Source organism: Plasmopara halstedii (genome assembly GCF_900000015.1).
Source record: "Plasmopara halstedii genome assembly, contig: Scaffold_2904, whole genome shotgun sequence".
Classification (NCBI taxonomy): Eukaryota; Oomycota; class Peronosporomycetes; order Peronosporales; family Peronosporaceae; genus Plasmopara; species Plasmopara halstedii.
Genome location: NW_020189809.1, coordinates 12663 through 24696, shown reverse-complemented (window position 1 = coordinate 24696; position 12034 = coordinate 12663). Strand labels below are relative to the sequence as shown.

General features: G+C 43.6%; 3 protein-coding genes across 3 annotated transcripts in view; 2 read left to right on the top strand and 1 right to left on the bottom strand.

Annotated features, from left to right (window-relative positions):
* Positions 1–1056: 1056 nt before the first annotated feature.
* PHALS_05445 (FOG: Ankyrin repeat) lies at positions 1057–3643 on the top strand (the record flags this gene model as incomplete). The annotated part of the gene is made up of 2 exons (XM_024718985.1): positions 1057–1503; positions 1568–3643. 2 exons carry the CDS (start codon positions 1057–1059, stop codon positions 3641–3643), a joined length of 2523 nt encoding a protein of 840 aa, XP_024584330.1.
* A 104-nt stretch (positions 3644–3747) lies between these two features.
* PHALS_05444 (Pleckstrin homology-like domain) lies at positions 3748–5529 on the bottom strand (the record flags this gene model as incomplete). The annotated part of the gene is made up of 2 exons (XM_024718984.1): positions 3748–4343; positions 4407–5529. The coding sequence occupies 2 exons, from the start codon at positions 5527–5529 to the stop codon at positions 3748–3750; spliced, it is 1719 nt and encodes a 572-aa protein (XP_024584329.1).
* A 1946-nt stretch (positions 5530–7475) lies between these two features.
* The window catches only part of PHALS_05443 (Uncharacterized conserved protein), a gene marked incomplete at both ends in the record, with an annotated part of 4788 nt that continues 229 nt past the window's right edge, over positions 7476–12034 (top strand). Inside the window, 4 exons of the mRNA XM_024718983.1 lie at positions 7476–7649; positions 7710–7768; positions 7834–7928; positions 8006–12008. Of these exons, the coding sequence (XP_024584328.1) occupies positions 7476–7649; positions 7710–7768; positions 7834–7928; positions 8006–12008 (4331 nt within the window). The remainder of the gene's footprint in view (positions 7650–7709; positions 7769–7833; positions 7929–8005; positions 12009–12034) is intronic.

Here is a 12034-nt window from a genome sequence, read left to right as displayed (position 1 = left end):
CTAGATGCGAAAACTTTCCACTTCGACGCTCGAAACTTGCAGTTAAACTGCTTACAAATCAATTGTATCGAAAGTTGCTAAGGATTCAAGTAATCTGATGTTGTTCCGGTACGAATGTAACATATTTGTACACCGTCAGATCACGAGATCTTCAGCGGCCCAAAAACATCTACAAGGATTGAAGTTCGGCTTTACCGATTACATAAAGTACCAAAAAGACTTGGTAAAAGGTTACATATCGGAAGCGTGAAGTTCATCGAATTGCGTGATGAGCAATTACCTCAAGGAATGCTTGCTTCAGACACTTGGGAGTAATCCCAGTGTCAAATAGTTGCCTAAATCTTCGAGGGGATGAAAACAAAAAAATATTCAGTACTCGTGTGCTTGGATGTCCCCAAAATTGAAAGTCGAGATTGCTAGACTAATTTCCACATGTCTTGAATCAGCAACATTGTTTTCTAGTGTTAAACAAGGAGATTCAGCGATAAAACAGCAAATGCAGAATGCCAAACATTCAAGTTTAGTTACGACAATATAACAACCATGTTGGAACTTTGTCAATGTGTGTCAGGCAATTGAGACTTGATTGATGTAACAACTGCAAGATTTGATTGATTCGGAGTAATTTCATTATGATCGTGCAAATCACGTTGCCCCAAAACAAGTTTCAACGAATGTAAGATCTCAAAATTGTCGGCAATAACCGAAATTGACTCTAGCAAATTGTGCGTGATTCTCTGCTTCGGCAGCTATCACCAACAGCACAATCAAAGGGTCATTGACTGCTGTAACTTGGTACTAATCGCCTTTGTTCCGAACGTCCACTTTCGGGAGACCATCTACGCTGAGATCTGCTGGTGGAACACATCGATGTGCCTGACTGACAATTTCGTCACCTCGATTCCAGTTCGCATTTTGTTCAATCAACCCTTATCTCTGCAAGTTTATATCTCGAAATTTTTTAGGCTGAGCCAAAGAATACAAAAAATTGTAGCAAAATGCAACGCTTTCTAATAAAATATCACCAAAAATGCGGGGAACATATCACAGTAATAAATGGCAGAAACAGATGCGACCACAACACTAAACGCTAGCGTCGTGTCCACAGCGTCTCAATTTAATTCTCAAGATAAGTTCTCTCCGGCAGCTTCACATAACTCATTTACGGAATTGGTTACGATCAAAGATCTTGCAAATGAATTAGCCGACTCGGAAGAAGAAGAGGTGACAACTGCCGAGTTTTCCGTTGACTTGACTGACGGCCAGACGTGGGCCATAAATTTCTATGAGTGCGCAGCTGAAGGTGATCTTGAGTGCTTAGAAGAAATAATAGAAAGTGGGCATGTGAATGTTAATGATGTGGACGTGGATGGATTTACGGCCTTGATGGTAGCCGCGGCCGAAGGTCACCGCGACGTGGTACACGCGTTACTGCGACGCGGTGCCGACGTCAATATTCGGACTCATGAACTTCGATCGACTGCTTTACACTTTGCTGCAAAGGTAAAGAATTGAGTGGATTGTTGAAGCAATAACGTTGTAATGAATGCGTCATGTTCTCATGTAGAACGGAGACGCAGAGATTATAGCTGCTTTATGCGAGAGTGACGCACGGGTTGTGGACGCTTGGAACATTAACACTGACACGCCGCTGATATGGGCGTGCATTGAAGGCCGAGCTGAGGCTGTGAAAGTTTTGCTGGAGTATGGTGCAGATGTCGACGTGTTAAATCAACACGGCGCGTCAACGTTATTATGTGCCGTCATGATTGGCGAAGAACCTGATCAGGATGCTGGGAGTGATGATAAAAGGGCAGACATTGTGTCCATGTTACTGAAAAAGAATTCGAAGCTAATCAATTTTCAGGACCGAGAAGGTAGCACGGCCATGCACTTGGCTGCATCATGCGGATACTTAGAATGCGTCAAGACGCTGTTGGCGTTTGGCGCAGATATCACATTACGGAATGTAATGGGGCAGACTCCGCTTGAGGAAGCACAGGACTCGCATGTACGCGAGAGTCTTCCATGTGTCGAGCATTTGCGTAGGGTCTGGCGACAGCTGGAAGAAGAAGCTGCAACACGCATGATGGCAATGCTTGAGATGGAGGAAGAGGCGGGTAAGAGTGCGACGGGAACAGGTCACGTAGCTGGTAGCAAGAAGAATAAGAAGAAAAACAAAAAGGCAAAGCGCAAAGCATCAAAATCGCACCAACAGCCACACGAATCGGATTTAGATGCTGATCTTGCGAAAGAGGAAACGACGATAAATGTGGTTAAGTTCTTAGGTAATGAGGAAAATCGTGCAAGCTCAAGTGAAGAGAAAGACACGTCACGCCGAGCTTCTGTCAAATCTCCTGATCAAAATAGCGACGAGGAAAATGAAGAAAGGATTGATGTGTCGGATACAGTTCAAATAATGGATGGAGACCCCACGGAAGGACTCGATGCACTAGCCTCAACTAATGCGTGGACGACTGTCGGTAAAAAGCATCGTTCTGCCATCCCAACGGTTACTAGCAGCTTGGTTAAATCGTCTACTTTTATTCCTCAGGAGACTGCTTTATCGCCAACGACCCAGCAAAAGTCTACGACGACATCTTTTTTTCAATCTGCCACACATCAGTGGACGAATCGACAATCTAGCAACGCTTACGAATCGAGTGGTGAAAGAGCGACTCCTGAGTCAGTTGTTGCTCGCACCTCGACGAGAAGGTCATGGAAATCGAAAAATAGTATCCATACGACGTCATCAATACTAGATCCTAACGCACCTGTCTTTAAATCTCATGAGGTGACGAATGAATCAACTAGCTCCAGCGAGCCAAATGCAAACCGTTTAAGCCACTCTCCACTTATGCAAACATCGCCGTGGCAACCGAACGATGGCTCCTTGCGTGCAACGGCTTCGTGTAACCCTGCGTCATCGTCAGTAGCATCGACACGTGTTCATTACTCGTCTAGTAGTGGACGATTGCAGTGGAAGCATCAACATTTAAACAGTCACCGCAGAGTTGTAAATGAAGTTCGTGATCGATGGTTAAGCAAACTGCGATTAAGCAACGACAATGTGACTGAAACACTCGGATACTTGGCCTGTGGCCTGTGTGGAGAGCTCGTCCATGATAATTTGCAATGTAGTGGCGGTACTTCTGGATCTTCAGGAAAGAAGGCTGTACTAGCATGTACGCAATTATACTGTGCATCATGCCTTGAATCTGCGGCACTTCAAATGGCTAACTCGACGATGTTTAAGTGCATTCGATGCCATGAAGTGATCGCAAAAGATTCCATGACTCGGAACAGTCTAGCCCAAGCTCAAGCTGCGTCGCTAGGGCTTTCCATGTCTCATTTGACTACTGCAGACGAGTCAACCTGCTACTCGTTGGAGGACATGCAACAGCTCTTGGAATCCTCAGAATCTCGCGTGTCTGCCGTGGATTTACAAGTCGTCCACTTGCTTCCAGGTATGGATCTCAGTATGCTGAGTAATGGCCAACTTGAAGTGCTAGAAAGTATTCATCAACTCGGGCTCGGGCAAACTGTCGAGCAGCGCCTTTCAAACGCCCGAGGGCTTGAGCGGTTGCGTATGGAAGAATGGCTGAAGATGCAGCGGAGCGTGCTAAACTTTACTACGAGATGATATTCACAATTCAAAGTATCAATAGACACGGATTAGACTACAATTTTGCTTTGATCTATATTAAGTTGGGATGAATAGGACAACATACAACCAGGTAAGCAGCCTTAAGCGTGCCTTGCAGGGGGTATATCATTATAGAAGATTTCATCACCATCCCCACCAAGATAATCAGCATCTTCGTCTTCATGACAAAGGTCCTGCAGCATTCGGAGTTGTCGTTCCGCCCGATCGCGCTGCATGGCTGCCGTCTTTTCATGCACTTTATCCAGCAAATACCGAAAGGCGACGACAAACCAGTCACGTTGGTGCTCGTTCACAGCTTCAATGTCAAGAGACCGCAATGATGTCACTAAAGAAAAACAGTGCGTTGCTTTGGCGGAGGATACTAACCCCACTGCTCGAGCTCGAGTAAAAACTGGTGTGTCAAGACCTTCGCGCACTGAAATGATCTCATCCAGTTGGATCGAGTCACCGCTGCGGCCAAGCCATGACACTTCGCCAAACCTGTCGACAAACACACGCGTCTTGTGTGGCTTTCCCTTACGCCCATATTTCCAAACTGGTAGAGTTTCCATGCGCTTCATAATCGTAAGTTCTACTTGCTGAGCTACTCGTCGCTCATGATCTTGCGCAAGATCGACTAAAAACTCCAAACTGCGTTGAAGCCATTCCCTTTCTTCGGCAGTCCTAGCCTTAAGGTCTAATGTGCGTGTATGCGTTACCACTGACAGCGTACACCCAGCATCATCGATAGTTAATGTACCTTTGTGCAACGCACGTGCCAAGACACTTGTGGAAGGGCCAGACGTTATGTAACGTATACTGGCCAAAGGAATGGCATTCTTAGCCTTCACGCGCTTTTTGCCCATTGTCGTTGTAGCTGTCACACCGTCCACGGCAATATGCGTGGCCTGGGCCAGCAATTTCGACGTCCAACGTAGCGTGTCGCCGTTCTCCACACACAAGTTAGTACCGTGAGGTTTTCCCTTGCGTCCAAACTTGACAACACTCGTACCGGCCACACACTGCAATGCTACTCGATACTCCGTCATTTTGTGCTGCAAAGTTGAATCTAATTGCTTTTGCTGAGCCTGTCGAGTACGCGCTTCACTTTGCACTAAAGCACAAATGACCCATGTAACTGAAATTGCCGATCGTTGTGAAATGCGTTTAAGTTTGCAAGCGTTGTGTACAATTTGCAGATAGTAAGCAGCCCACTTAGTTCCTCGAATCTCAAACTCAAGCGACACAATCAACTCGCGCATGAATTTCTTAGACCGCTTTAAGTTCACAACATGACAAGTCGTTCGAATATCTGTAGACAAATCTCGTGGAAAAGAGCTCAAAAACCCGTCCACCGAACTTTCTCGCCATCTTTCACGAGAATCAAAGCGTAAGGATATTAGCGTCTGCGTCTTGGACATTGCGTCCGAAGACGACCTTCGACAATTATATTCTTGAGAGATCAATGCATTTAAATTCTGCCTGCCTTCTCTTCGTAATGACACTCGAGAAGATCTTGATGATACTGACAATTCGGAATATCGAGAACAGCGCAACGACGAAGAACGAGACGAGCGCTGTGGATAGATGCCAATAGATTGGGGTGAGCTAGAAGCGTCACGTGCATGGGAGGACGGACACAGCTTAACATTATCAGTGCCGACCGGGCTTTCGGTCTCATCTTTCACACCACTAAAACTTCGACTACGGCTCCGTTTGCTCCGATTTTTTACTTTCTTGGGTCGAAGACGAAGATGATACGGCCGTTTGTTTTCATCTTGACCATCTTGCTTTTTATTCAAAAAGAGAGCTAGGAACCTCTTGGATGTAGACGATGTGGTTGCTGCCGATTCGGCTGGTTTTGCTCGTCGACTTAAACCCATGACGAGTTGATGGGAAGAAGAGTAAAAAACAACTAATGTGGCTCTTGGAGATAAAGTGGAATCAATATCACTGTGTATGTGAGGTTTCAGTCCTGTGCTAGACTTTCTATTCGAAGAAAAGGACAAGTGAAAAGCTATAATAAAGACAGAGCGTGGCGAAAGCCGACCACGACAGTTATCGTGGGAATACAGTAATTTATTAAGGTGAAGTAGGAAATGGTGAAGGCACAGTAGGCATTTGTAAATCAGGCGTTGATGGATGGGATCGGCCTCCAACAAGTACTGACCATAACTTAAGTAGTAAGCAAACTTCAGTCAAGAGGAGACTGTGTGAACCGTTAGTGCATTAAGGGGGCAGTTAATAATGAGTGATCCATGACGAGTTCAGAGTCATTTGAAACACAAGGCTTTTTGCAAAATCAGTAGCGTTTCATACGTAGTAGTTACAATCTATAGGGCTCAGCCTCAAAACTGGTCTGCTCGATGTACAAAAACGATCTAGATAAATATTATGAGAAGACAGCCAACTATACACTAAACAACTTTTAAAAGGTTGATCACAACCGATCGACTTTCGCATTGTTTGAAGATAAAGTCAAAAGGACAAAACTGATATCTGAAAGACTGCAGGATTCACAGTCTCATTAAGTTTTCTGGCCAGGGTGGAAGCACATCCAAACAAACAACAATCTATCATTGAGATCAGGAATTCTTTATCGCAATTTCAAATTGCCAATTTGTAATTTCCAGCGAACGGAAGACTAGCATGAAATTTCTCTGTGTTGATCACCGCTTGCGTACGCTTTATCATGTAACCCGTCTAGCCATTGGGCAAGTGATGATCAATAGGTCTCGAAGTTATTTGCTAGCATACAATACCAGTTTGAGCTAGGTGAAGCAAATCCGCGATGATACCAATGTCACGAGTTGAGAGCATAAAAATTCTGTTTAGCTGATGAGATGTTGGATTTATCGTTTTCAAGACTATCCGTTATAAGGAGAAAGGATCTACGTGATACAGCTGACCCTACCTCAAATCCAAATAATGGGTGAGCTATCGACCGTGACGCTTAAAGCTATCGCTTTCAACTAAACTTCTTCATTTTCTATTACACAGGCTACTCGTTTTGTTGCCGACTCGACATCATCGCTCTTATTGATTTCCACGTCCATACATGTTTCACGATATCTGATCAAAATAAAAGCTAATATGTGCTGTAATGAAAATTTGAAAGCTGACGGGGTAATTAAACTCGATTTATCAAAGGTGCAATAAAGAAATCTACCAGATAAACAGAAAAATGAAAACAATGTACCAGATATTTGAAAAATAAAAAAATTCACCAAGTGTACACTACCTCGAGTGTAGTTATATATACATATACGTACGTAGTGCAAGAAAACATCATTATATCTTGTGAAAGTGATCCATGCAAAGCTAGTAAATAATCTCTAACAGGGAAATAATTTGCCCGACAACCATATAACGCTTCATCACATGCTGTTAAGACCCACATTCTTGCAAGCACCGCATCTACTAACCTGTTTCTTTCTAAGCTGAGCAGTTGTTTGTTGTGACGTAATACGACTCTTTTTAGGTCTTTACACTTCTTCAAAAACATGTTGATATAGAATCTGCTTGTAAGTGGAAGAAAGATTTTATATGCTGTTGCAAATGTCGATGTCTTCCATGAAGGGTTTGTTTATCCCATGAATGGTTCAATATAAAATTGCGAGATGTATACATGTGTACATATACATCGACGTAGTTTATTTACACTTGGTATTTTTTCTTAGAGAATCTGGTATACTGTGTTTATTTTTCTGCCTATCTGGTTGATTGCTTTTAATCTCCCTCCTTAAAATGATGTATATATTTATATGAAAGTACCTCAATCACCAAGTTAAATATACATCGGCATTATGACATCGGGTTGCGACTCGTCATGAAGAAGCTCATAGACGGCATCTTTGCGCGATCTCATTCGTCAGATATCGTCCACGCAGCATCTTCGCTAACAAAATCGGATGATTTTATCCCGAATGTGTCTGCTACAAAACGCTGGGGAGGTTTAGTGCTGCCTTCTTTGACGCATCCTGGACCTTTTCCCGCTGACCAAGTGCGCATTCATAATTTTACAAATCTTAAAGCCTGTTTGAAATCTCAAATTTTTAAATAGGAGAAGATAAAAAATGTTTGCGCGGTGCTGCGAGGTGTAGCGATGCATGTCAAGACTGTGTGCGTATCTCTAAAAGCTGATTATTATACATAAAAGTCAATGCCTTACATTAAATACTGCTTAGTATATCTGCGATTATGGAAGCTGAAGAGTATGAACGAGATTTGAAAAACTTGCGAGACTTTGTGCAAGAGACGTTTGTCAATCAGCAGCAGTGCGGTGTGTAAAGGCATTGATCAAACTAAAGTTACTATCAAGGTTTACTGACAGTTCCGTTGTGTTGTATTATTCTGTAGATGACTTGTCAGTTGAAGGATTAAAAACCTTCTTTTCTGATCCACTGGGACTAAATTTTTGTGAGCAGACAGCATTTCCGTCGCTGGTGCTAGATTTTGCGGCAAAAATGCGAATTTTTGCTGTGAAGGAAGAGCTATGCAGCACGATAAAGTTAAATCAAAGTCGGAAACACGAGGAACAGCTGCATCAGAGTGGAAAAAGGGGAATTTTTGTCGAAACTATTGCGTCACTTGAGTTTTTGATGAAATGTGTAGTAGCTATCGCATCAAACGAGACACTCATGGAAAAATTTCGGTGCGAAATGCCAACTTTAATCGCTTTGATAGCCGAAGAATACCCGTCAGTCGCAATTTTTCTACGCGACTATTGTAGCCGTGCGCTCTTGGCGGTGTCGGAACGCAACTTCAATGCAGGGCTGACATGGTATTTGCTTGATTGTGATATCATTGCCCAAACTGTGAAACGGATGGAGCAATATACGCTAGCTTCAACTTCAAATTTTAATACGGTTGGACGGACATTACAAAATTATACGCCATCGCCCTTAGGTCGATTTCAAGCTGGTGGAGCGAACGTTATCGATGACTCGGCGGCTGCAGCTGCTGTCAGCGAGGCACTTGGGCTCAGACGTAGTAGCAGCAATGCAAGCGATCGTGAAACTTACGTTCCAGTTGCTCCTCTGGAACTGCCAAGCGATGATGTGACTTACAGCAATCGCGAGCGGGATATCTCGATACCGTCCGAGACAATTTGTCTTCCTTCTTATGATGCGCAAGGTGGTTTCAGTGCCCTTGTTTACGTCTTGGAGAAAACTTATCGCTTTACTCATGCGCTCTTAGAAGAATTTCATACAGTTGGTGGATACCAATTATTATTGCGTCTTCTAGATACGTGCGATGAAGAAAAAGCCTCTGCCTTGTTGAACTCTTTGGCATGTCTTGTACCGCTTGACTCTCGGTTACTGGAAAACAATAGAGGGGAAACTTGTATGCCTTCCGTAGGTGCACGTAATGTTTACGCCTTCTCTACTATGCGAGACTTGGTGCTGAAGTACATAAGTGATTTGCCGTACGATGCGGAAACGGCTTCAAATTTAGATATTTCAATCCATCGTCGGAATGAGCAATTGATTTTACAATCGCTTACCCAAATTTTACAATTATACACTGTTGACTACGCCAATTTCGTCTTTCTCGAGCCCAGAACCCAAACACTAGCATTACTACTGACAAAGCTACCATGTACGAAATTTTACGAAGCACAGGTTATAATCTTGCGTATTGTGGAATACGTCTGCTGCGCTGCACATCCCAACGATCTACTTCCTCACAAGATATTGTCGGTGTTGTGTGGACTATTAATCGCATATGATCCTCTTGGTTGTCACGAGAGCAAAGTAAATGTAAAAGCTTCCGATGAAGTTCAACTACCGTCAGAATTAGCCATAGAAGATATTATGAAGGCATTTGAGGTCGGGGCAATACCAACACTTTCGACCTCAGTGTGTGAGCTGTTAATAAAAATATTGCGAGATTCCGAAACAGATAGCTACAAACAAGAAGTTAGCGCATTTGGACTGATGGATCGCGGAATTTATGTGTGGTTAGATCAAATTGCCACATGCTTGACCACTATTTCGGAAACGGACTCGTTAAGAACAAACATAGCCCTGACAGTACTAAAGCCTCATCTTGATATGTACGCAAAACTTTCTTGCTTAATGCTACATCATAATTTTCAAGAAATTATTCGCTTTCGGCAAGCGCAAGCTCATCGATCATTATATGTTATTGTTGAAGTAATTATTTCGAGCGACGCCATAGTCACTCCTTGCAATATCGTTAAAGAAAGTCATTTGCTTTTGAATGAGCTTCCTATAGCGTTAATATTTATGGAGCTCGTGATCGCTTTGAGAGACACAAGTAGCCATGAAACATCAGACCAGCTGATATTGCTGCAGAATGGTGTAGAATCGGATATTGATGCCGTCTTGACATTAATGAAGCGCTTTAGTGGATTCGCTTGGCGACAACTAGTGCTTTTATACATTTTAATGGATTTACTCAAGGCGGGTGGGGTAGCGATTGCCCGGCTGTGGAAATTATGTCGGGGCTATGAAAGGTTGATGGCAATTTTACCATCTGAGAGCCTACTTTTAAACAATGATTCATGGGAGATTATGTTCCAGTTGTTAGATTCACTGCTGGAATTAGTGAATGTGTCGCTCGATTTACGACATGGTGAGAATGACAACGCTGAATACATGAGGTCTATCAATGGGTATTCGACCATTACAAGCTACATTCTCACTTCCGGCTTTATGCAATCGAGCAAAAAATACATAATTTTGCGACGAGTGTTCGACCTTATAGCAAGTGGCACCTCGCACATTGAAATTCTTAATGGCGATGCTGTCTTTATTCTATTTCAGTTATTGCCGAGTTTGTCCGAGTGTGTGGCTGTAAACACGATGAGAAAATTGCTCTCAATGCTGGAATGTACAAGCAATGCATGTCTAATATTGCAGAAGGAAAGAGCTATACGTCTAATTCGGGCTGGAACGTTTGAGTGGATGAACAATCCAAATATTGTGAATAAGATTAAAAATGCACAGGACCCGCTTAATGTATACTTACTTGAGTGGATCACAACAATTGTGCTGAGAGAGAATCTCTCGATTCCGCAATTTCATCATGTTCTCAGACTGATTGGCAATACCATGCCAAAGCTGCTGAACAATCAGCACTGTTTTACGCAGAGGGATGGAAAATCAGACGATCTGAATCCAGAGACGGGACTTCTACTACTCCAAGAATTAGTAAGGTATCCATCGATCCGCCATATCTCTGTTGGCAAGCCACAAGAAGCTGGACAAACTGGGCAGTATGTGCATATTGTGAATAGTACTGACCGAGTATGGCCTCCGCCAACGGCATACTCCTTTTCGTGCTGGCTTCGTTTTTCTACCTCAGATGCTTACAATACCACAAATAGCTCGAGGTCAGCGCTAGAAGTAAAGCCAATACATCCACTTTGTGAAGGCGATTTAAGCTTGGCTCCAGAGGGTGACCACGAAGAGTGCATAGATGCATATGGAGTCTTGATAGATACAACTTTGACACTATATGCATCAAATGAATGGGCAACCGACAATGTCGCTTCTATCGGCGAGTATCATGTGACCAATGTTGCTCGAACGGGTCCGCTGGAGTGGTCATTCGCATCGGGTTCCCAAACTTTTCGAGTTCGCTGTACTGATTCCTCGACGATGGAAAGATGGTGGTATGCCGCGGAACAGTGCCTAACCACAACAACACTCCGCAAGCAAAACGATGTTGACGTGAACAATGCGCTTTTGAGCTCGTTTGGCTTAGCGAATAATGCTGATCCTGCTTCCCAAAAAACCGAAGGAGCAAATTTCAGCGAACAAGAGGAAGGTTCCGCCTGCATTGTTTCAATATATTCATTAGAGACCTCAGGAAGCTATATGCGAGCGTACTTTGAGCACTCAACAGGTTTTCTTCGATTCCACACGGGAGCCGTAAATTCAGGACCCAGCATTAACTCTAACACAAAAATAACATCAGTCGTCTTCGACGAGATTACGATCGATGACCTGAAACCTGCTGGTACGCCTTATTCTACCAACAAAAGTACAACTTGCGACGGCGTTAGTAAGATAAAAGCTGGGATGACAAATCGAATGAGAGACTGGCACCACTTTGCGTTTACGCACCGGAAAAGTGCCATGGGAAGCTCATTGATCACGGTATATATTGACGGACGAGATGTCGCAACTAAGAAATTACACTATCCTTCAGCGCCCTCCATTGGTTCATTTCAAGCATTCATCGGCACTGATGCTCAAGTTTGTAGTCCTCATTCAGCTTTATCATGGAAGATTGGGCCAGCTTGGTTCACAGATGAAGCGATCTCGAGCAGTACGGTTGGAGGGATGTTTTCGTTAGGCCCGGCTTTTTCATCCCCCTTTAGTGGACATTCGTATTGCGCTGTGGGGGATTGGCTCG